This window comes from Arachis hypogaea, chromosome 14, assembly GCF_003086295.3.
Source record: "Arachis hypogaea cultivar Tifrunner chromosome 14, arahy.Tifrunner.gnm2.J5K5, whole genome shotgun sequence".
Classification (NCBI taxonomy): domain Eukaryota; kingdom Viridiplantae; phylum Streptophyta; class Magnoliopsida; order Fabales; family Fabaceae; genus Arachis; species Arachis hypogaea.
In genome coordinates, this window is record NC_092049.1 from 1746428 (window position 1) to 1771837 (window position 25410).

Consider the following 25410-nt stretch of genomic DNA (forward strand, 5'->3'; position numbering starts at 1 on the left):
AGATGAATCGTATGCTTTTATACGATTATTTGGAACATATGATTAGAAAGAAATAGAATGATTTTTCAGAATAAAGAAAAAAATGATTGAGGAGATAATTAACATGGAAAAAGTATAGGGTACTAATATATTATCTGTTAACTTATTGTCAACAATAATTAATATTAAAGACACTTCTACTAGAAGACACATATATAAGGAGACATATTTATTACAAAGACACTTTTATTAGATAAACCATAAAAAAAGACATTTCTATTAAACACTTTTATTAAACACAACTATAAACAAGAGTTGGCCAGAGTTAGTAGAATTCTTATTAGTTACGTAATTAATATATGCTTTTTAAACTATAAAGAGCGATTAGATAAATTATAACGAGTGGTTAAGTATAGATCTCTTTTATTATTGATGGTTATGCAAAAAGTGACAAAGAATTATTTTTTTTATTCGCTTGTTTTGTTTTGCTCCCGTTTTTTTATTTTTGACATTGTTATTCAAGTGGTGTTTTTCAGCAATGTAAATATTTAATGTATTTTTTTGGGTGTGAATACTGAATACCACAAATGAGGGTTTAATTTTTGTGGTTTAATTTTTTTTCTTTCAAAAAATACAAATACGAGAGTTAGATTTGTAGTTTATAATTTTTTTTTCACAAAATTGACCCACCGATTTATTTATTTTTAAAAAAATTTTCACCTCATATAAATCTGAGGTTCAAATTTCTTTAATACCTCAAATTGGATTAGTTAAAACAAAACTTAACCTCTAATTTGTGAATTTTAGTTAAAAAAAATTTATCTTCATATCAATAAAAATACACCATTTTTTTATAATTGAGTATAACACCTTCTAAATTTTCGTAACTAAAAGAATTAGCCCCCTTTATGAGATTTGTTTGTTTTCCTGTACTGTTATCCTTATCCTCTACGCTCCAAAAAAAAAAAAAAAAAAAAAGACATTGAATAATTTGCAGTAAATCTCATAACCACTGTGGATTTTAGTTATTGTCATCCGCCAAAGTCAAATCCGAAGCGGGACCAAAATGGCGCATTTTCCCGCACAAAAATTGAGGGTAAACATCTAGCCATCTAGGTGTCCTTCTGCTTACTCTCTTACTCCTGCAGTGCCCAAGCTCATTTCAACAATGGAACCTTCCAACAACACCGAAACCGAAGACGAGACCGTCGCGCTTCGGAGGAAGAAGTTGCGCCGCGTCAGCTTCGCGGACAACGAGATTACCTCCGTCCACATCTTCCGCCCCGACGACTCTTCTTCCTCCGACACTCCTCCCGGTTCAGTTCCTTCCTCCTCCCCCTCCCCCGAGGTCCTAGGGTTTTTCCGGGACCTGGCCGGCGACAGCGACGAAGACGACGAGCTCGACCTCAAGGAGTCCTCTTCCCCGCCCAACGGTGAAGCCGCCGATCTCAATCACTCCTTTCTGAGACCACTCGGTTCCCCTTCCCCCAGTGGCAGTAGCGCCGCTCCTTCCACTGACGATGGCGAGTTGCGCAACCCTTGCTACTTCTGTTTCACTTTTTTATTCTTTTTTCCCGTCGTGTTTCATTTCATTCCATTCCATTCCATTACATTGTGCAGAAGATGATTTTCGATGTCCGGTGTCGTCCAGTTTCATCAGACCCGAACGCTTGCCGGACTCTGCTGCATCTGATGATCTCACAATGGACTCAACTGCCTTTTCATTGCATTACCGGAGTCTTGCCAGGTCGGATTTTGAAGACTTGAAGACGCCCTCGAGGTTCAGTCCTCAGTTTGAAGAGACATTGCCGAGCCAAGGCTCCGGCCACTCAGCCTCCACTACTGGGTGTTTTATGGTTCTTTCGGAAGCCAAGATGCAGTCTCCTCAGTCTGGAGTACCTACGGATCCCGTGAATGTTTGTAGAGATTCCAGTGACATGAGTATGACTGGGTTGGACCCGCAGAGGTACGATTATGACAGACTCTCTCCTACTTTGGACGCAATCCTTGTAGAAGGAAGCAAGGATTTGCCTGCCATCTCCCCTTTGAATACTGAGGCTGCAGATTCACGGCTTAGCTCTCCAGTTGATCAAGTCATCCATGATTTCTTAGACAACGAGGGGAATCATACTGGTGTGGATGATTCAGTTCAGCCACATGGCATCCATGATTCTGAGGCTGCAGATACACCGAACGTAGGTCCAGCTATGGGTAGAGTTGGGAAACATGATACAGTCGCAGATGATTCCCTTCACCAAATCAAAACTCCTGATACTTCAATCAAGGCAAGGACCATTTTTAGTTGAATGTTGATTTGCATTTTGTCTCATGATGTTGATACCTTTTCTGTAAAATTTATCTGCAATTCCATGCCACTCCCTGGTACCCCAAAATACACTTACCTTTTATTTATAAGTAATTAGTTTATCAAAAATGATATTTGCACACCAAAATTAGCCACTAAAATCAGCCACTATGTATTTGTGTATAAATATAGGTGTAGTTTAATTAATTTTTAGTATTTATTTTGTATTTTTATGTGTATTCTATTCTAGTGGCTGATTTTAGTGGTTGATTTTGGGGTAAACCTAGCATGGTTGTTAGGTTATTATTCAATAGTACATGCACAATGAAGACATAGAGACAATCACACAAAGGTACATGGACACAAGAAGACACAAATTTTACATCTTGTTTGGTAACAAAGTACATGACAAAACAATACATTCTCAATCATAACAAAATGTCTGTTGTACCCTCAGCAGTAGCAGTCGGCTCCCACCATCATCGATCACCACCACTACCACAGATTCATTATCATCCTCCAAAAATCATCAATAGTCAACAAAAGAGCAAACAATATCCCTGAAATGAAAAGAAGTCGAGAGGAAGGATGAGAGGAGGCTCAATAATGGAGGGAGGGAGGAGAGGAGGAGGTGAGAGGGATGGGGAGAGAGGAGAAAGGAGAAGAGGCTGTTAGGATTGGAAAAATGAAAAGAATAAAATTTATGAGAAAAGAATAAGGGAAAAATTATAAGAGTCTGTTTATAAACATTTTGGAAGGATATGTATTTAGTGTGCATTTGTATACCACCGTGTCCATTGAAAATCTGTCATAGCAATCAATCGGTGAATGTGTGGCACTGTGTCATGTCTCCTATGGACAACCAAACACGCCCATAAGATTGTAGAATTGCATAGTTTATAATGATAATTTTGTGGCTGTCATTGCATCCAGTGGTGCATCTTTTGAACTACAATGCATACTAGGTGATACTTGTTACCTTCTGCAGGAAACCAAGAAGTTTGTTGAAGGTGCAAGTGCAGCAATCCATAAAGAGTTAGACTTTCTTATTGCTAATAGTGCAAGAACTCCACTAATGATGGGCAACTCAGTTCAATCAAAACTTGGTTATGGTGTTGCCCAGGTGAAGGGAAGTAATCTTGAAGACAGAGGACAAATGTCTGACATTAATGAAAAAGATTGTGAATACAATCAAGTTGAAACTCGAAATGCTTCTTTAGATGAGCATCTCTATGGTTTAACTCAAGGGAATAGGATGAATCAAGGTTCGATCATCACAGATTCCCATGGGATTGACTCCTTTAGAAACCTTGCGATGCTAACTGATAATGAACAGACTGTTGACTCAAAAACGGGTGAGCAAGCTTTTAGTTTGATTTCTGTTGACTTCCAGAGTGGCAAAAATTCTAAGACTGGGGAAATCACAGCTTCTTGCCTGCAGATTGACCAAACAGATAGCACAGTTGAGAAAAGGAAAGATGATGTTGCAAGTGTTACATATGATAATCCATTTTCTTCTCCTGTGATGTTGAACCAGAAGCGATCACAACATGTGGAATGCCAAAGGACTTGTTCTCATGAATTGAAGCAGCTGAAAAAGCATAATGAATCTGTTAATAGTGGTTTAGGGCAAGATGCTGAGAGCAACTCAGACGCAGCAGCTGATGGATTTGGGTTGTCTGGGTTTGAAAACAGTGTAAAGACTAGTACAGATTGTATGATTTCACAGGTAAAATGCAAGCGATTTATGTTAGTCATGATTCATGGAAGTAATAAAGACAATGTCTCTGAAAATCATTAGTAACTTGAGGGGCATCTGGAGTCATATATTAAATGATTGATGAGAGATTTTGTTGATATAAAGTTTAGATATTTAATCCATCTCATTTCAAAAGCTTTAAATTTACGAAATCTACTTCAGTTTGCCCAATTTTGCTATGGTTAGATTTTTCCTGTGTTAAATTGAAATTTTGACCCTTGTGAAATGTACTGGATATGTCTAAAGGTATCTTAGCCAACCTAAAAAGCTAACTCCTATTGGAAGGCGAACTTTCCTTGCCTTAAGATGTTGACGATTCAGTTTCTTCGATTTTTAATCCTCATTTTTGTCACTGATTTCATGCTTCTTAAGAGTGCATCCAAGAGAAAACCAGCTGAGAGTCCTAGTAATATGGTTTTGTTTCTGAGCACTCCTAGCAAAGAAACTCCAACTCTGTCGCCATCTCTTTATGGGTCTTCGAGTGAACTGCTGAACAGTAATATGCAAGACTTGTCTAATAAAGATAACTCATATGGTCATTGCCATCTTGACAACAACTGCCGAGGGGCACCCAAAGTAGCTCTGAGCCCTGTTACCAAGTCTGGCTTTGAGTTTTCTTTTGAGAAGAAAAGAAAGGGTTTTGAGATACAATTACCAGGTGATGGAGACAAAGACAAATTTGGGAGGATTATAAGAAGTCCAGAGGTCCATATTGGGAATAGTGCTATACAACTTAATTCGGAGCAAAGACGTTACATGAGCAGTGGAGAGAAGCTCAGAGATCAGACATGGAATGACTGGGCTGATGTATGGGTATTTTTTTATGATAAGAATCAATTTTAGTTTTGATATTTTTGTTAGAGCCTCTTAAACTTCTAAAGTACTTTGCAGTTTCTCAAGAAGTTCCTCGGGAGCACACAACATTTCCTTTCTCCGTCAGTTGATAGGCTAAATTTACGAATGGTAAGTCATGAATGTAGAATTAGGAAGTAATAGCATTCAAATAAAATTGTGGATATTGTTGCTTACTTTGTTATACAGTTCATGCATATTTTATCATCAATATTCTGTATCAGTAATTTATTTATTTTATCCTCAATATTTAGATATGCAAGCTGGAAGAAGTTCTTGTTCATCTGCAGAAAGTTAAGCAATGTGAATTTCTTTGTTCTGACATTCATCCTCAGGTCTGTTACATTATTTAGTCAAGTTTAATGCATTTTGCAGTTTAATTGTGGGCAAACTTACATTTTATAGTGATTAGAACAGATTATATTAAATATTAAGACAATAAGCAATATGTTAATTTGACGTGTCTCATTGCTTATGGTCATGTTTCTTGTTTTCCTTTCAGAAGAAAATAGCCGATACCCAAAATGTTTCTAGACATAAAAGGTACATTCTTTGACTGCATCACTAAGTTTAAAATGGTTCACATTATGTTTGTGGAACAGTTTTGCTGTAATGATAGATTATATAACCTAGCAGATATGTTGAAGGAAGAATGCTGATGCTTAATATATCATATGAGAAGGCTAAATTGCAGTTAATGCATATGAAGCGTGACAGATTGCTGGTATTCTATCTTACGTCTTGATGTTTTGCTGCACCTGCGGTTGGTGGTGGTACTAAAATTTCATTGTTTACAGAAAAAAGTACAGCAGTTGAACCATGGCCTTCAGGAGTCTAAGGAAATGGAGTTGCGTTTCATGGCATCCTTATCTAAGAGTGTGGCAGTGGAAACTCAAGCTAATGATATTCGTATCACTACTAGCTTGCTCAATTCTGAGGGAAAATGTCAGGTATTTTGATTGGATATATACATATGCAATTGTTTTAATAATCCCTATCAAAATGATGCACCCAAGCAAACTCGTGTTATCTTTTAAATAATGGTGCTATCCCAACAATTTTTATAATGTATTTGTTCTTAATCCTGTTTTGACCAGTGCATCTACTTATGTAACGCAACATTATCATCTTTGCAACACTAAGCTCAGATAGTCAAGGACAGTGTAGTACTAATAGTGTGTATTTGTGTTTCTTATTTTGTGTTAGAAACAATTTAGAATAGAGATATAAAGGAAATATGAGGCTATCTCCCCTAATATGTGTGCTGTGTGGGGAAATCCAGAAACAGTACAACATGTCTTTTCCAGCAAGTCCTTAGATCAGAATTCAGATTAACAGGTTTTATGGGAAAAGAAAGACATTTGTCCTCTATCTAGTCTAGTGTAAAGCTCAATGATCATTTAACAGGACCTTTTTTTTTTTCGTGGACATATTAAGATAAGAAAGTTACACTTCATTTATCTTTTTATATTTTCTGATTGTTTCGAGGACCTGTTAAGTTCCTGTCTTCTTGCAATGTTCTTTTCCCCAATTGAATAATATTCTTTTACCAAAAAAAAAAAAAAGAAAACAAGAAAAGGAGAGAAGAGAAAGAAAAATAAAGGAAATAAGCGACAACTCTTATAATTACTTTGTAAATAGAAATGGACCACTGATTTCATGAAGAAATTGATATTCTTAAAATTTCCATGTTATACTAACTGTATATCTAGATATTCTAAGATACTAACAAGTTTCTTCCCAAATCTGTTGTTAGTATGAAAAGAATGCCAGAAAACAGTTAAGGTGCATAATTAAAACCGTACAGTTCATATAACTTGTGCTCTCTCTTTCAACAGATCACTGTTATAAAGAAATATTTTAATTTAGTATTTCACCTAATTTGTGAATTTCCTGTTGGAAAGTATGATGTATTTTCCTTATATGTTGTTGCTAGTTTCTCTTTGTGGTTCATTGGTGCAACTCTATGATAGATTTAATTTATTGTTCGCTTTTTCTTTTCAATTGATGATATTTTAGTGGTTAATGCTTGTTCTTTTGATAAAAGGTGATCGAACTGAGGCAGGAGCTTGAAAATTTGACTTGTAAAGCAAAATCCTTAAGTGAATTCTTTCATAGTGTTTGCAAGATTGAAGGGGTTCAAAGCTATATTGATACCATAGAATTTGTTCGTGATTATATCCAGAAGAGAATGTCTAACAAGTTTATATTTCAGAGTTTAAAGGTCTCAACATTTTTTTTGTGCTTGCAAATATATATATATATATAAAAGATACCATTACCTGACAAAGATTTTTGCTTCTACCTTTTCTTTAAGCAATGGGTTATTGAAGATTTTGAGCACACAGATGGTGGTTACAAAATTATTCTCAACTATTGTGGTTATGTCATCCAGAGGTTAGCCATATTTGATTTCTTTTTCCATGATTTATTTATTTTACTTGAAGCATTAAGTATATGTTTGGTGGAATTTAGGTTTGCAGTAAATGCCAGTCTACCTAGCATAATAACTTCAAACGACTTGAATGATGTGAACATTATGAAGGTAATTTTATTTTTCAAGTTAGCTGTTTTATTACAATATTCAGTATTCATAATTTTTTTTATTTTCTAATATGGAGAAGTGTCTCGTTTCAGACTTTTCCTGACATCAATGCTTGTTCTGCATTTGAATTTGTCTTAAATACCCATACCACTAAGAAATGCACAGATTCAATAAGTTTGGGACAAGAAACACAGGTAAATTACTCCATTTGTTTAGTTATGTATTCATATTTTCCCCTTTTAAAAGGATTGGTCCACAAATTGCTTTTCGTTTGGCTAATATGCTTGATATAAACAAGGCAAACCAATAGGAGAATGAATTTAATGAATGTGATTTATAGTTAAAGCCAAGAGCTGAGGATAGTAGCTGAGCCTTGGCTAACTGCTTAGGAATGTAACACACTAACACTTACAGCCACTATAATTATGAGACAATTGTCATCATCCTATGCTAATAGGCATAGTTTAACACTTTTAACTACATACTAGTTTGATATTTGTACATTTAATGATTTAACTCTTAGATGTGATCTAAGACCAGTAGTTTCTACATTTTATTCCTATAATGGTATTAAGCTATTTTATGCTGTTATATCTAAGAATTTCAATCTTAAAAAATTGGGTTAGTCTACATCTTGCTTATTTGGGCATATTAAGGTCGCCTGGTTGAAGTTCTCCAAATTTTGATTCTGGAAAGCAGAATGGAAATATGAGTAATTCTTCATTTCTCTATCATTGGCTGGTTTGCCACCCGAGTTTGACTCTTTGAGCAATATTTCTTGGGCAGTGCTTCTTCATCTTAGAGGGATGTCTTTGCTTGGTTACTCTGAATCAACCTGTACCTGTGCTTGTTTCACCTCTATCTGACGCTAACCCCAACTTTTTTCTAATCATTCGGTTATCCTTCCTACTAGTTTTGTACACTAGATTTGTGGTAAAGATGAATGTCTGCTGTGCACATTTTACCACAAATTCAGTCATACTCAGGGTTATGGGGTGTGATGGGTAGTGCATAGTGGTTCATTTATTTTTCTGTTAGACTGGGAATGTTTGAAATAGATGTGTAAAGTGTAAACATTTTCAAACTGGTTAGAAACAGGTTTGGAACCACTTCAAAAATTATTGGTTCAGTTTTAAAACTATTTAAAAAACCAGGCCCTTTTTTTTCGTAATGGTATGCTTACGGATCAGTTTAACAACCAGTTTATTTGAACAGTCCTACACAAGGATGAGAAGAATACATGTTTAAAACCCAAATAGTAGCAAGGTTTCCTGCATTTTGAATGAGAACAATTGCAGAAGATGTGTAAATGACAATGAAAGATAGAAGTCCTAGGAGCCCTTCAGCCTCTAGGTTCTCGGATCTAGTTTCAAATCTGCTCTGCCTCCTGCTTAACCCACTCACATGATTGAAATCTCCTCTAATGAACTCTCCACACCTCACGCTGCCCACACATTGCTGACTAAATGATAATTTGTCTTCAGCCCAGTTAATATAGAGTAAGTACACAACTACACATCAGTTTCAAATGCTAACCTATAGGTAGGCTAACCTAATTTAGGATATTATTACATAATTACAGATGCACAATACCATGGAGTTTGATTAATACAGATGTGTAATCCCACAGAATTTGCAGATTTGAATGAGCAAATCTCTGCTGGAATATCTGCTAATATAATGGCAGATATTCTGTTGATATTCTACAATAATATCCAGTCAATTCTAATGACATTCCCCCTCAAATTGATATTGGAAAAATCTATGAGCATCAATTTGCTAATTAGGAAATTTGGCACAACGTTGCAAGGATTTTGTGAAGATGTCTGCCACTTAAATGGACGTGGAGACCCAAGGTAGAGTGATAACTTGGTGGTCAGATGCCTGATGGATCTAGTGGCAATCTACCTCTAGTTTGTCCATTCGTGGTGTTGCAATCTGGATGGTACTTGTGTTGTCAGCATGGGGTGGTGTTGGTTGAGCTCGTAAGAAACCCGGATTAGAAGTAACACCAGGCGACCAAATAACCTCAGAACATGTTAAGTACAATACACTGATATTCTACTTCTGTGGATGTCTGACAGTCTTGCTTCTTGCATTTCCATGAAAATTGGAGCATCACTAACCGGTAGATTTCTGTGTGTAATCAGCATCACTATATGCTTCAAGTTGCAGTCAGAAGCCATTAGGTATTTTCATAATGTGGTGCACTACTGAAAGATGGAAATTTGGGCATTGCATGAATTTGCTTACTATGTGAACAACAAAAGAGATGTCTGGTCAACTGTGGATTACATAGATAAGACTACCAACCAACTTTTAGTAAAAAGATGGGTCTGGTAGAAGTTAACCTTCATCTCTTCTATGTTTTGCATTAACCCCAAGGAAAAATTGAGATGCCCAAGATCTTTCTTGTTGAAAGTTGATGTCATGACTTGGTCTAGCCATGATTGGTGCATAGAGACATCCGTACCTAGCAAGCCTCAGATAGACTTCATAGGAAAAAACGACTAGTGTCACCAGACATAATTTCAATCAATACATTCACATATCTTGGGTTTCAAGCCTTCTTTGAATGCACAGCAGATCCCACAGATACAAGATTTAACAGGAGATAATCAAAATTTAAGAAAATATTAGTTTAAGTACTTAAAACAACTAAACAAGTAATCATCAAAACTTCCATATAAGAGTGATTTTCCTCTTCAAGCTTAGGCTACTTCAAATGGGGTTTTGAAGATGTAAGCTAAAATAATAGAGTACAAAATGATGGGTATATAATATTGATACAGTGCAGAAAGAGTAATAAAATGAAAAACCAGATGAGTTTTGCATATCAAAGAATAAAACGGGTATGAAGAGAGGAGAGAAGGGGAATGGGTGACACAAAGGTAGAAGCTCGGGAAAGGAGAAGAAATGGACAAGAAAAAAAGAATGAGTGCGTGAGAAAATCTGGCCACTAGTGTCTCTTTTATTTGTTTATTTATTTATTTTCTTGGTCGTCACAGTTGAATGCAGCTGTTGCTTGATTTCAAAGATAGCCTCTTGATTGGAGCCCATCACCACAATGTCGTGTACATAAACAAGGAATACCACAATTCCTTTAGAAGTCCTTTTTATAAAAATGGTTGGATCATACTGATTTTGTATGAAAGAAAAACCAGTCAGTGTTGTTTAGAACTTCTCAAACCATACCCTTGGTGCCTGTTTCAATCCATATAAAGAATGTGCTTTAAGGTCAGCCTGGAGGAATGCATTCTTGACATCAATCTGGTGTGTTAAGGCCAAGATTTGGATGCAATAATGGCAAGAATGGTGTGCACAATAGTCATCTTGGCAATGGATGCATAGAACAACATCCAATGTTTGATTTTCTTTCAATGCTATTAGTTTTGTTCATTAGAGCTTGTTGCCAACGTTCAAGTTTGATTGCCTGTTTGTTGGATGAAGGTATAGAAACATATGCCAAAGTTGCTGTCATGGATAAAAAATGGAAGAAAAACCATACTTATCAGGGGTTCATAAATGTCTGAACTATGCCATAATGGAGCTGGTAATGAATCAAGTATTGGATCAACAGCCATAGGGTGGTTGGGAAGGGCCTCTGGTGTTCATAAGCTTGATTAGGAGTGATAGCTGGATATTGTTTGGTATACTAATAAAGGTTTTGATGATGCTGGCTCTGCAGAACTATTAGAAAACAATGGAAAAACTGATATGGGGATGCACTAATATTTTTTGAGAACTTGTCTGCTGAAGGTCTTCCTTTAGTATAAGTTCATGAAACTACTGAGTGATAAATTTCTTGAAATTGAGATCTGATTTTGAAGGTATTCTGCCATAATATCCAATCATGTCAATTGGCATTCCCTTCTTCCTTGCCTAAATTGGGCTTATTCAACTTACTAAGCTCAAGTAATTGCTATTCGAGTCGGCATTTTATAAATAAAAGGCTTGAACAAGAGAGGTGCATCTATGTATCTTTTTCATACTTCAAGCCAAAAGGAAGTTTGTGTGACAGGTATGTTTGATATAAAAACCATTGTGTTCTCTAATAAATTAGATCTTATTATGGACGGTCCTTGACCATGCATTCTTTTGTAAGTGGGGTTTATAATACCTTAGCCAAACCTTTTGCACGGGCTGGGTTGTAAAATCTAAGAAAGCTTGCGTCCTTAATATTTTAGTTGCTTTATCTGGCTGACAGGCTGAGGATTTGTTTCTTTATTTTATTTAATAATCCTGGTAGCTGGCCAGAAGAATCTCAGGCTCAAGCAATTATGTTTCTAGTTAGAATTTCATTTTTCTTTAAATTTCTTCGGCTAAATGCTTGCTTTTACAAGTTTGTAGCATGCAATTATCAGAGTAGGAAATGGATGAATGCTGGATTCTGCTGAAATTTATTGTTGTTATCACTGACCTGCTATTGTATGCAGATAATTAGTTCACTTCTGAGTAATTTGCTAGATGTGGTTGAGGAGGTTCAGTTATCTCGCATAGAAATTAGAAATCTGGTCCAGGCAAAGTTCTTTTCCCATTCTGGTAAAGAAAGTTCTATTTCTGAATTCTGGAGTTTGATTCCCAATTATATGCAGCAAAGTCTTAAAATTCTTGATAGGAATTACATCCTTGCAATTTGAGAGTCTTGATCAAGGACTTAATTGTAGTTTCACTTAATGTATGTTGTTTTGCAGGTCAACAGCTTGATTTGCAGCTAGTTTTCATGGACTTTAGTAGTGGTAGGAAAGTGAAGGTGACTTTTGATATGACATGCATTAAATGGTAGGTCCTGCCGTGGTCTTTCTATTTTCCTAATACACCCAACACCCCCCCCCCTTCAAAAAAATAAATGTAAATCCTTATTTCTATCATTAATTCTAAACGTGTTTAGTATTATTTAATAATTTCATTCGGAAGATCAGTTTTATTTGTGTTTTGTTTTTAAAGAAGCTAATTGGTTGGACAAATTGTGTCTGAGCAGTGGGGCTTATCCTGCAAAGGTCCTTCCATCTCAAATACTTGGTCATACCGGCATGGAACATGACTCGCCTTTGTCCCTTGTATCTCAAGTAAGAAGTGCAGCTGAGAATGTGGGAGTTGGATATTTGAGAATTATTAGGCTTTGCAGGTGTATCTCCCGGATAATTCAGCCTTGCACTTAAAGAAGCAAAATCGATGGCTGCTTCTCTGTTTGATTTCCGTTATTCTCAATTTTTGCCATCGGAGATTTTTCTTGTATACTTGTACTCTTTATGCTACTATATATACTTATAACTGGTAGGATGAATAGAAGGTTTCCACGGGCCAAAATGAGTTTTGCAAATTATCTTATTTTTTTAGAACGTTCTGTCAAAGTAATTTCTTTTTTTATGGGTATTAAGTTATTATACATTTTTCATTGTAGAATTGTCGCGCTCAAAGTCCTGTATGTTACTAATATAAGATGTCATGAAATAGTGAAAATAACTTCACAAAAACTCACCTGGAATGTAGCTTCTTTGGGATTGAGGCATGATGAACACCATTCAAAAATTGCCAAACAAATCATTTTCACCAATGCCATAGCCATTAGTTTATGAACTAAAATTCAAAAAGGTGTCATAATTTATAATAATAACAACTTATAGTAACTTACATGGTTAGGAACTTTAATTCTCTTGCTAGTTGCAATAATCGTAGTAGTAGAAGGGTCATTATGTGTTATTGTTTGTGCTTGTTCTTCTTTGTTTGAAACATGACAGCCCATTTGGCAGTTGGATAATGCTTTCCAACATCACTCAAGTTTCTCATTTATAAAATAAGACAATGTAACTTACAATTTTTTCTTCTTTCTTTATCTTTTTCCTTCACACTTAAGAGAAAAGAGTAGAGAGCAAAAACAATAAGATATTTTTCTAATTTGAGAATGGAAATAAAATAAAGATTAGAGAAGGTAGATATGATGAAATGCATATATCTTTCTAATTTGAGAACTGAAATAAAATAAAGATTAGAGAAGGTAGATATGATGAAATGCAAACTGTGCAAGATTGGGGCTAGGATTTCATGCGAGTCGGACCAGGCTAGCTTATATTGGACTTGCGACGCTAATGTTCACGATGCTAACTTCCTTGTAGTTAGGCACTCCAAGACGATCCTTTGTTAAGAGGGTTCATTGTCGACGTTGTTGTTGTAGTTATCGTACTCGAAGGAGAGGAAGTCATCTAAGGCGGCAGAGGTAGATGGTACCAATATTACCGGTGCCGATAGGGTAAGGAGGTGAAAGTCGCATAAAATCGGACTATGAAACACCGAATGAGTCCCAAAAACTCGAAGCTACTTCTTCAGAGATGCAGAAAATGATAGATTTTGAGAGAAAATTAGGAATAAGAGCGCAAGAAATTCAAATCATAAATTTGAAATGAGAAAAGATTAAATCTTACTTAAAAGCTTTTTTGTTTGAGAAAAATTTCAGCCGAGCCAATTTCAAATTTTAAATTTCGTTTGTCAAACAAGAAAAAAGTTGTACAAAAAATTTGTTGTGCGACATGGTACTGCTGTGTTTTCTTATCTCCCACGTGTCATTCAACCAGAATACATACTTGTCGAGTACTCATAGCACCACATGTCAATCAAAGAACCATCCACTACATTCTTAATAAATAACTCATCGCACCACGTGTCAATCAGGTAGCGTTTGGTTAGTAAGACATACACAATAGTACATGTCCATTGTTTGTTTGTTGAGACATAAATTTTGTATGGATACACAGATAGACACGGAAGCACACAAATACATAAAATTTGTGTACTACAATAGGAGGTGGAACACAATCTTTTTTACATTTATTTTTCAATTATATCCTTCCAGATCTTCTTCCTCCTTCTGCCATCAGAAAGACCTTCTTCCTCTTTTTTCTATTTCTCACCTCTCTTCCTGCCACCATTCCAAACCACCTCCGTCAGATCTTCTTTTCCTTTCCTCTCTCCCACCCAAACCACCACCATATGTCACTTCTTTCCCCGCTTTCTGCCGCTAAACAACCGCCGCCTCTCTTTCTCCACTCTTTTCTTTCTCTTTTTCTTTGTTCCTTGGCTATTTCATCGCTATTGTCGTCGCCCTCTGCCGTTGTTGCCTCCAGATCTGTCTTTCTTTCTCTCCCTCTTCGAATCTGCCACTGCTACTTCTCTCCCTTTCTCCGTCTTTGAGTTCGCCATTGTCGCCTCTCTCCCTTTTTCTCTTCGAGATCGCCATTGTCGTCTCTCTTCCGCTCTTACTCTCTGCACACTTTTCTGTCATATTTGTTTCAGTTTTTTCTTTTTTTTTTTAACTTTAGAGTTGTTAAATTGATTATTAAGTAGCGTTTTTACTGTTATTAATGGATGAATTTGTTGTTGAAATTATTGAAATTTTCTATTATTTGAATTATTGGTTTTTGGTTATGAATGGTGATAGAAGAGAAAAATAGATGGTAATAGATGAAAAATTTAGATGATAGTGGTGAAGATAAATAATGGGGGTATTATGGACTTTTTAATGTTTTCTGTGTCTTGTGTATTTACTTTGCCAAACATAAAATATGTACATATGTATTTTAAAATATGTACATATGTATTTTGTGTCTTTGTCTTCTAAATTTATGTCTCACTATCTTTGTCTCTTGGTATACACTAACCAAACATAGCATCAAAGAAACATCCACTACATTCTTATTAATAATAAATAACTCATTGCACCATGGGTCAATCAAAGAACCATCCCTACATTCTTATTATATATTAATAAATATGAATAGACATTACAATTATATTAAATAATAGACCCCGTGAAATACTTGCCACGCCACCCAAAAGAAATAAAAAATAAAACGTCCCAAAAACTTGTGTTGCTCAATGGGCTACAGACTACAGTATCCATAGAACAAAGCTGCATTGCCACTTACAAAGGTGAACTTTTCCGTCTTTTTCTCTCTGATTGAAAGGCTAGTGTTGTCATTTCCTGAAGTGCTAGAAGACAAAATGAAACATGATACCTTACTTGCAATACTCATGTTCCAGGAACGTAATATGAAACACTTCGAAAAAATGAAACAATTTGGGGGTAGGATAAACATCGAAGTACAAATATAATAATCAACAGAGCACTAGCAGTAACCCCAGCTCAGAAAGAGCTACAGAATCGAAAGCCCATCAAAGAAATTGATTACATTACTCCTTTTTGTGTGCTAGCAAGTGGTAGGAATTTGTTGAAGTGGAAAGCCAACAAGAAACCTGAGTCCATTTTAGTATTCAAAATGTAGGTTACAAGCGCACACATTTAGATTAGAGGCTGAGATTTACTTTGTGGAACTGATTGCTGCTGCCTCTGCTATTAAGGAAATAGGTTGACGAGCCTGGAGGCAGGCACCTATATCAAATGGATGCAACTTAGAACCATCAAAAATGAGATTTACTCCGGGAAGCGTTACTTCCTTACTATCAGTTTCATCTGCCTCAGATTTTGTGTCAACTTGCCGCGCTTCTTCATTGAGCTTTGTCGCAGCTTCATAGCCAGGAGGGGAGGCAAAAGACCTGCACCATTATACAGTTTCTGAGAATTGTATTTAACTAATATCATGATACTAATTATCTCAAAAGCTTAAGCTGATAGGAGGAATCACATAAATGGTTATATCTCTAACACGCCTCTCATGCAAGAGATTTTTTTTTGGATTTGCGTGAATTTTCTAGACATTTCGATCATAGAAGCTCTGATACCATGTTATGATACCATTTTTCTCAAAAGCTTAAACTAATAGGAGGAAAAACATAAATGATTATATCTCTGTCAACTAATACAGCAAAAACAAAAATACAAGCTATATAAATGAAGTTCTTATAAATTATTGTACTTTCAATTTTAAACTGGTAAAGGACTCCACAAGCAAATTTATTGTGATAATTGATTCCTCTGATAAAAAGATAAATAAATAAAATAAATTCAACAATATTCAAGAACTTAATTTGTAGAAGTTTAACAAACCTAAGAATGCTGCCATCAAAGCACAAAATTTCACTTCCACAGCACTGCCTGTTAGCAAGTTTTAACCTTTGATTCTCACTAGTTGCTCCTGAAATCAGAGACGAAGGTTCTGCAAGTGGCTTCCATCTTCCGCTAGCATAGTTCATATGAAGTTGTGAAGATTCCTTAACTTGCTCTTTCTGGTAAAGAAGCTTTGCAGCAGGACCAGTTGCATGGTACACAGCACAAATGTCATGCAACTTTTTTCTTAAGCTTTGCATAGCATTATGGTGTTCACCAAATAAGCCAGATTGAAGCAACTGAGATGAAACTACCCTCTTACATATACTATTGCATAACTTTGGACTGAACAGCGGCATCCCAAATTCAACACCCAATGGAACCCAATCATAGTTCTCTTTAGCGGGTGAGAACTGCTCTGAATCTGCTCCTTTAAATAATCTCAGTAGGCGAATATATCCAACTGTTTGTAGTTCAATCTTGTTTGCCAAGTCGGTCAAGAGAGAATTCAACTTTGAGCTTTCTTTTTCACTTATTCCTAAATCTTCTCCAAAGGGGTCAATTGATCCATCAGAGTTCTTTAGGGGCAAAGGGATATCCAAGGAAACCACTTTTCCAGATTCGTCGAGATCAAACTTACCAAGCGGCTGCACCAGGACAGCCGAATGTTTAAGAAGGGAATTTAAACAGTACAGCAGTATACTTCCATTTACTAAATTTCCATCATGCTTTCCTCCCAGGCCTCCTACTGTAGAATCATCCCAAGACCATATGAGAGCTTTCACACAACCAGTCAGGGAGCAGGAAGCAAGCGCAGAGACTGTCCTTTCATAAGGATAACTGAAAGAGGCCCACTAGCTGCATACGAATATAATACCAGTTTCATCCAAGGAGTCATAAAAGAATACGAGGGAGGACCAAAATGTACTGGACCAGTGGATCCTGGAAGAACTGATGAATGAGGAAGAGGCACCATGGACATAACTATATCATAGTCACGAAGAAACAAACGATCAAGAGTTTCCGGTGCAAGCGAAGCCAAGCTTTCACAGCGGAGAATGTCTACCCGATATTTCTTTTTCCCACTTATACTTGCATCATCTAACGAAGTAGTAGAATGGGTTGCAAATGCACTACTATGAACTGCTTCTGATGAAGTAGAAGCCTCCGCCGAATTATCTAGATCTAAATTATCACCACTCATCCTAAGTTCTGCAATAACAGAGTATTCTGATTTCCCAGCCAGAGAGATTTCAGCTTTCATAGAACTTGACTCATCAGTGCATGAAGTGACAGTATCCATCTTGTTAAAACCTTTCTCCTCTTTTCATTGGATGCAGTTCCACCTGCTTGTAGACATTCTAATACACAACGCAGGCTAAATGCATGATTTGCAAATTCCTGCAGCTCTCCCTCAAATTTTGCACCCTCCAGAGTGCCAAGATCCCTGCAAAGATCAGCAATGCTGGCATGGCCTAATTTGCCGGCTTCATATAGTGTAACAGCATGAGATTTCAGGCCTGAAATAGGTTACAGGGAGAACATGGTCAGACTATAGTACACATAATAGCACCACAGAATAATAGTTTTGCTATTGGTATACAGTACAAATACAAAAAAGCATGAACAAGTTAATAATGGATTTGGAAATCAATGAAAAGAAAATGAAATAGATTATCATGTAATGAAGATTATTAACCTTAGATTGATTGCTTATTTCTGGAAGTATGTGGTCAATGGAAGTTGAATTAGCTGCTAATTGTTAATCAAATTATTTTAAAAAAATTCTCCTTGAACTTTATTACGCTAACAATGCAGAGAATAAATAAATATAATTAAAAGAATAACAAAGAAAATAAAGCATTTGTTGCAGAAGTATGTGTGTGTAACATACAAACCAAAAACAAATTCATTATTTATCAACAGGATCAGTATGTGCTGTATCGGATGAAAATCACCACCACAATACCCTTCATTATCTAGCCCGAAATCTTAGAACCATTCAATATCTCAAGTTGATATGGTAGAAGCCAAATTAATTACTCGCCTATTTTTTAAATCATCAACTATGTCAGTATTCTTTGCCATCAATGCTCTCAATCACTGGCTCTTTTGCAATTTAGGCAGCCCCAAAGTTGAATCCGTGATAACCAACAAATATGAAGTAAAGCATAAACCTAAACCTAAACCGGTGTTATTGTTATTTTCAAGACATGCCACTCAATGTTTGGGAAGTCATACTATTTTGGGGTTTTGGTGTTTTATTCGATAGTTTAAACTGGTACAAAAGTAGGATAGTGAGTGGTGATTACAGCAGAAGCCACCACCACCACTGAGTCACGTTAAATTAAAAGAAAAGAAAAGTGTGAGAGAGGAGACATTCCTTCAGAGGTTGCGAAGTCTTCTCTATAATGCTTAACCCTACTTTCAGTTGTTGCATGTGTGCTGTTGTCTGCGACGTGAAGTAAAGATCAAGTTTCTACCACATTTGCCACGAAAACTCACAATCAACAAGTGTGAGCACCCTTCAGTCATCATCGACATCAACCACATGAGGATTGTCTAATCTTTCTCTTCCCAGAGCTCAAACTCGTCGGATGCACCATTATTGAGAGCATCCTCCAGCAACATAAATTTCAGAGGATGAAGAGCACACCAATCAACGAGACTGAAAAGGCGATTGCCTTTGATTACCGATAGGACTTGATGGCGCCAGAGAAGAAAATTCTGATCATCGAGTCAGAGAGAGATATTCGGAAGAGAAAGTGAGAGAGGCACAACCGCAGGCAGAGACATTTCCCAGCGGTGGCATTGGCGGAGGATCCATGCTTTTGCAATCTGAAGCTCTGATGCCATGATAGAGTTTGAGAAAAGGGGAGAGAGAGAGAGAGAGAGAGGAGAGGAGAGATAGAAGAGAGAAGAAAGAGTTGAGAGAATTGAGAATGAATGTTTATTGTGTTATATTACTGAGTTTAAGCTCAGTTCACTGCTTATATACATAGCTGAGTAGCTTATTCAATAAGCTATTACAAAGGAGTAGAAGGGAGTTTTCATACCTTAGTTAGTTGTAAGATCTATCTATCTGCTACCAACTCTTAACAATCTAACAGATTCTACCTCTTCTAGACTCTTGCTTAGCTCACTCTTCAACTCACTCTATCAACTATTGTGGTCACCAGAGAAGAAAGAAGTAGCATTAGGGAGTGTTCTTAACCTTGATAATGGACGAAGAAGTTAAAGTTTGGGGTGGATGTGGTTAAGTGATGAGAAATAGGTGAGAGAAAATGTATGCGAGACCAAAAGTGAGAGACAGAAAAAGTAGTTCCACAAAATAAAGTACCCCAATTCTGGGGCCTCTTTAGAACAGCATTGGCAGACCCTCAAGATCTGGCGCTGTTATATTTTATTTTCTCTACTCGAAAGTACTCACTTCTAATGTGCATTACTAGAGAGAAGTTTTAGTTCACGAATTTATATGTTGAATAGACATGATCATGCATAAAACCAAATCCATTAGAATTGGAAATGGACTTATTAATAACAGTAACTCAGTAAGTGCTATCCCATTTTACATTGAAGAAATTATAGTGCCTATTTACATGGAATACAACTCATTCAGTAGCTTGGTTTGTATAACATATAACTAGAAAACCTATATGATAAGCAAAGAAACCAGAGAGACTTCGCACAGACTTTTGCAAGTTTGATTATTAGGGCTCACTCACAGTCAATATTAATTTTATTAGGAAATATTGTCCCCTAATATGACACCAGGGCTCCATTATTCTCATAGGGATGCAAGATACCTCTAGCACTAATATTTTACACAAGGTGGTTAGAGCTATATAGGCAAAATGACGGATAATAAAAAGCTCTGTAGTCAACCTAGCTACCATTTTCCTTTATTTTGAGAACAATATAAATATTAACTTATCAAACTGTGTCCATTCCTATCTATTATCTTATCGACAAAATGCTCAAAAATCAACAACGAAAGCTGGCGAATCATTAGCAAATAAATTTCAGCATGATGGAGAAGTGAAAGGAAACCTGGTGAAACAGAACCCATCATAAGATAGGATGTTATATTAGCATCTACTATGAAAGCTGCACGTGTATAGGCAGGACGTGGACCGTAATTTCCGGAACTTGAAGCATCTCCTTGCCGGTTGGAATCATTATTGATAACCATATTCTCAAGGGCTTGACCAAATTCATCGCTAACTATACTTCTACGAGACCCAGATGCACTTGTATCTTGAAGAATAGATGCTGGATCAATTACTTTCGTTGCCCATCCCAATCGACATACAAAAGAAGCAGCAGCCTGCAGTTGTGCCAAGTCTGCCTGTAGGGTACTTGCCAATTCGGTAACAGATGCGTTTTCATTTGAAACAACAAATACTGCATATAATAACCTGGAAGAATAGGAAAACCTTAGAATTAGGGACGCAATGTACGTAAGCAAGTTTAACAAAAAAGATACAGACTGAAATAAATGTTACTCTTCAATGGGATCTTCATAAGTCTGCTCCCTGTTGGAAACAAAACCTTCGAGCCTAGAAACTGAACAACCATAAATATAAAAATTCTCAAGCCAATTGATCAAATAGCCATTAACAAGTAAATGATCCACACAAGGACACAAAATAAAAAGATATTACTGATGAAGTATAATTGCTCAGTACACTACATCCATTCAGTTCTCAACACAATAGGCTTTATAAGCCTCAGAATGATTACACAAGCACACCAACTATTAATATTTTACAAAATTTAATTCACCATAATTACTAACTACACAGCTGACCAATCATTAGCTAAGGCACAAGATACAGAAACATAACTAGTATCATTATTTTAGACAGTATTGAGTTTGGAATGGTTAGAATATACTTACTATTACCTAGAAATGGACAAAAGAGTTGTGCATGAGGTTGAGTAGAAACTAATGTAAATGACAGAAGATATATCTATATTTTGGTTTTGCCAATTTGTTTGTGCAACCAAAACAAAAAAATTGTTAGGGACAATGACTGATGTACAACTCTCTGCCATATAGTTTAGCATATGCTTTGGACCATGATGTGTAAGGGATATCCTAAGCTTCAAGCTTAAACTTTAATTCTCCGTGAATATACCTCTAAGGATATTCAGAGTAAAACATAGAGCACATTTTAACACATAGAACACACCTTTAAACCGATCATCAGGATATACAGGAACATCAAAATAGACCAATCCCCGTTTGTAAAGACCCTTGATAACATTCGGATCAAACAAGATGAATGAATTTGCCTCTTCCTTACACACTTTGTCTATTGTGGCCATTTCCTCTTCTGAGAGTTTCTAAAATAGCAGGAAAAGAAAAAAAAAAGAAACTATAAGACAAGGGAATATACAACTATCTGCAATTAACAAAGTGACAACATTATTACATACAACTCTTCTTCCATACTCAAAGGGTCTTAAGCACAACTCACCTTAAATTTTCCAATGTAAAGTTGACAAGACAAACTCCCCACCACGGTTCAATTGGAAAATCCACAGGTTGTGTTGGTAAAAGTTCTTTGGCAATTGATTTGTTCAATTTCCACATGATTTTCTGTAAAACCCAAGAAAAAAAAATCCAAATTTTGAGAACATAGAGATGTTTATGAAAATCAAATTGAAATTTATGAGGGCCAGAATTAGATACATTCCCTAGATAATTAAACAATGATAATCTATGAGGCACGGACACTTTGCCGAGTTGCTGTGTCTACGAGTCGGACACGAAACTCATCGACTCTCATCCAACACGCGTGTCTTCTGTGTCAACTGCATCTTAATAAAAAATAAAAAATTCTTCTCTGGACACGCTTAGACACACTAAATACCATATGTCAGTGTGTCCAACTTTACTCTTAACATATTCTTAAAAGAGTTAGAAATAGTATATATTATCATTTATTAAAACAAAAATATTTTAAATACTTTATATAATTAAAAAAATATTAAAAACAGTTTAAAAATTAATTATATTTTAATATCAATAAATATCAAAATATCATTACTCTAAAAATACTTTATATTTTACATATATGTCGTGTTCCCCGTGTTTTTAAGAAATTAAAATTCGCTTGTCCACGTATCCTGTATCGTGTCATATCCCAGGTTGGTGTCATGTCCATGCATCATAAATGACATGTAGATTTGCTAATGAAGACAGAATATCACCACATCCAGTCTGGTGTGGTATATGATTGCATAAAAGGCAAACCTACATTTCTCCATTGAGTTATTACATTTATATCTCAACTTTACTTTTTACTATTTTCCTAATTATCAAAGTTTCCTACTCTAAACCCCATTAAGAAAGAAAAATCACAAGCAATCGTTCCGAAGTAACATATTGAATGTCATAAAACATATGTTTGCCCGTGTTCCATGGCCTTGAACCCTAGGCTGTGTTTGTATACTGAAACTCATTTGGTTGTGAATACAAGGACAGAGACATCAAAATTTTTGGTCTCAGACAGAAAGTTCGTGTATTTTCTGTACTTTCTAAAACTGAAGACAAAATAGCCATCTTCGCCATTTTGTCTATGTCTCTTGTCTCATATTTCTCTAATAGAGATAGAATCCAAAAGCAACCTACGCTATGGTTTGAGGCTTCCCCGAGACAAACTATAGAGACAATAGACACTACGGATAGAGATACAAAAAAATGGTCCTAGTATTTGTTTGGTAATACATGAAGTCACCCATAAGCTCGTGTACCAAATCATTCACACTCCGGAACACTAGAATGTGATCGGGAATGCCCTCAAGATCACTGGATGAAATGGTGATGGTCAAAAGCCAGGAGGAGACTGATGCGTAGGACAAGCAAACATACCCTCTAATTAGTTGAGTTATTAAATACGTGGGATTGAATGGTATTCTCCATTTAAGGGTACCTCAGTGACTGACAAACTATCAGCCATGATTGTGAATATGAGGCACTGCACACAGATTTTGTCTGATGGCAACTTGAATGTTTGTAATATGATTCAGATTATTCTATACAAAAAATGTCTCCTCTGATAGAGAAATTAACGAAGTATAATAGCTAGAATTAAGAGAATCACTTCCTAGAATCAGGGAGGATTCTTGGTAAACATGAAATTTCAAAAGGCTAAGTAGGAAGAGAAACAAATAAAATAAACAATTCACCAAATGATTAGGCAATCAGATTGACCTAGTGTCTTTCTTGATTGATACCTTGGTGATAGGCACAACATTGCAACAGCTGATGTCAAACATAAAATGATAGACTTGAAATCCATACCAATTATATTAATATTGCCTCAAATCATCAGTACTTAGATCTGCACCTGTTATTATAAAAATTCATTTCTCCATCTGTAGCCTCAAGCATCCGCAGCACTAAAATTGGAATGCTGCATAAGGTTGTCTGGTAAAATAAACATTTAATAAATTCAAAAACAGGCTATTGCAAATAAAGATTAGTTGGTACAATAACAAGAAGGAAGGCATCCAGGTATAGAGTGGATTTTATTGGCAGACTATTTACAGTAAACGAATCAGAAAAAAATAGGTGCAGGCAATAAGTTAAACATAGAGTGCTACTACATAGAGCGTGATAGTTCATGTGAACCTGCTAACTGAAGCCTATACGTATATACAAACTGTGTACTAGTAAATTATATTGAGAATACATAAGTTTGTGAATATAACTTCTGAGATTAACAGAAGTTCTAAGATGTAGCTACTTGTAAACCTCCCCCCCCCCCCCCCCTTTCCCTCCTTTTTTACTACTTGGTCTCCATAAGCTCTTGTCTTCTTAACATTTTATCATTAATCAACAATAGCATAACTTGTTTTAGCTTCAGAACCGACAACTAGAAGCCTTCTCCTACGTGATTGCTTTTTGAATAAAACATCCAAAAATTGCTAAACCATATGGTGTTGGATGACTCAAGTCAAAGGTCTGATTATGCCAGGCATATGATACTCTGAATGTTCTCACATAATATGGCTCGCTTTATATTATACTCCATCACCTGTATCAATCTATCAATTTCATTATAGCCCAATTTGCTCCTCTATTTTAAACTTAGAAGCAAACTATAACAGAAAATAGGGAAAAGAAAAAACAGGAATAAGCTTTTCAAATTCAAACATAAGTTTCCTGACTTCAGGGACATTCCTATTTACCAACTACTTATTCACACCACCCGAATTTACAGAAAAGATTTGATAGACAAGTAGACAACCAACCAGGATTATTAAAGCAACTCTCAATTTAAGAACAATCTAACATTCCAGTTCTATCCATTCAAGTTACAGATGAATCATCAGTCAAAATATATCATACAAAATTTTTATTGGTATTAGAAAGGCTCATTAAGATGGCCAGACACATGGTGGGGGAGGAGGAAGAGAAAAACAAAAAACAAAACAAAACACTTCATTGCAAGTAGCCATCATGGAGAGCAAATGCACTAGAGAAATTAAACAAGTAAAAGATACCATTTTTCATTACTTCAAAGATCATATCACAATAATATCTGAAAGGTGATACCCTCATGACACGGCAGACATACTCGGCTAGATGATATGGGAAAAGCTGCGAAGAAAGGAATAAATAAATAAATACAGGTGGCTTGCAATGAAAGCATACACGAGCACTGCCCAATATTTAACTAGTATATACATCTTGCATTGAATTTTTAAAATTTAGATAAAATATTCAGGAACATAAAGGGACTGCCGAGTACACAAGTGTCAGTGCTAACTCAACAGCTTGAATCTGTGACCTTGAGGTCACATGAAGATAAACCAGTTGTTGCTCCAAGGAGTCTCCTACTATTGAAATGATTCAATAAAGAGTGCAAAACAATATCCAGAAATATGTGCGTGCATATGAAGTTTGACAAAAAAAAATGAAATTCCATTCCTGGTGAATAAGTGGAAAATGCTTC

At 36.0% G+C, this 25410-nt stretch overlaps 1 protein-coding gene and 1 pseudogene across 4 annotated transcripts; one reads left to right on the top strand and one right to left on the bottom strand.

Moving 5' to 3' along the window:
* The first annotated feature begins 893 nt into the window (after nt 1-893).
* On the top strand, nt 894-12750 carry LOC112740888 (uncharacterized). Of its 4 annotated transcripts, none has more exons than XM_025789584.3 (17): nt 894-1502; nt 1600-2264; nt 3273-3639; nt 3712-4013; nt 4416-4850; nt 4935-5006; nt 5150-5230; nt 5398-5438; nt 5532-5619; nt 5693-5845; nt 6943-7119; nt 7213-7292; nt 7371-7440; nt 7533-7634; nt 11877-11982; nt 12135-12222; nt 12422-12750. In XM_025789584.3, exons 1-17 carry the CDS (start codon nt 1148-1150, stop codon nt 12600-12602), a joined length of 3363 nt encoding a protein of 1120 aa, XP_025645369.1. In that variant the 5' UTR covers nt 894-1147; the 3' UTR covers nt 12603-12750. The 4 variants fall into 4 exon arrangements, with proteins under 4 accessions (XP_025645369.1, XP_025645367.1, XP_072069647.1 ...); XM_072213546.1 differs by having other exon boundaries at nt 964-1502; nt 5401-5438; XM_025789582.3 differs by having other exon boundaries at nt 917-1502; nt 3273-4013; nt 5401-5438.
* A 2408-nt stretch (nt 12751-15158) lies between these two features.
* On the bottom strand, nt 15159-25049 carry LOC112740488 (uncharacterized; annotated as a pseudogene).
* Nucleotides 25050-25410: the final 361 nt, after the last annotated feature.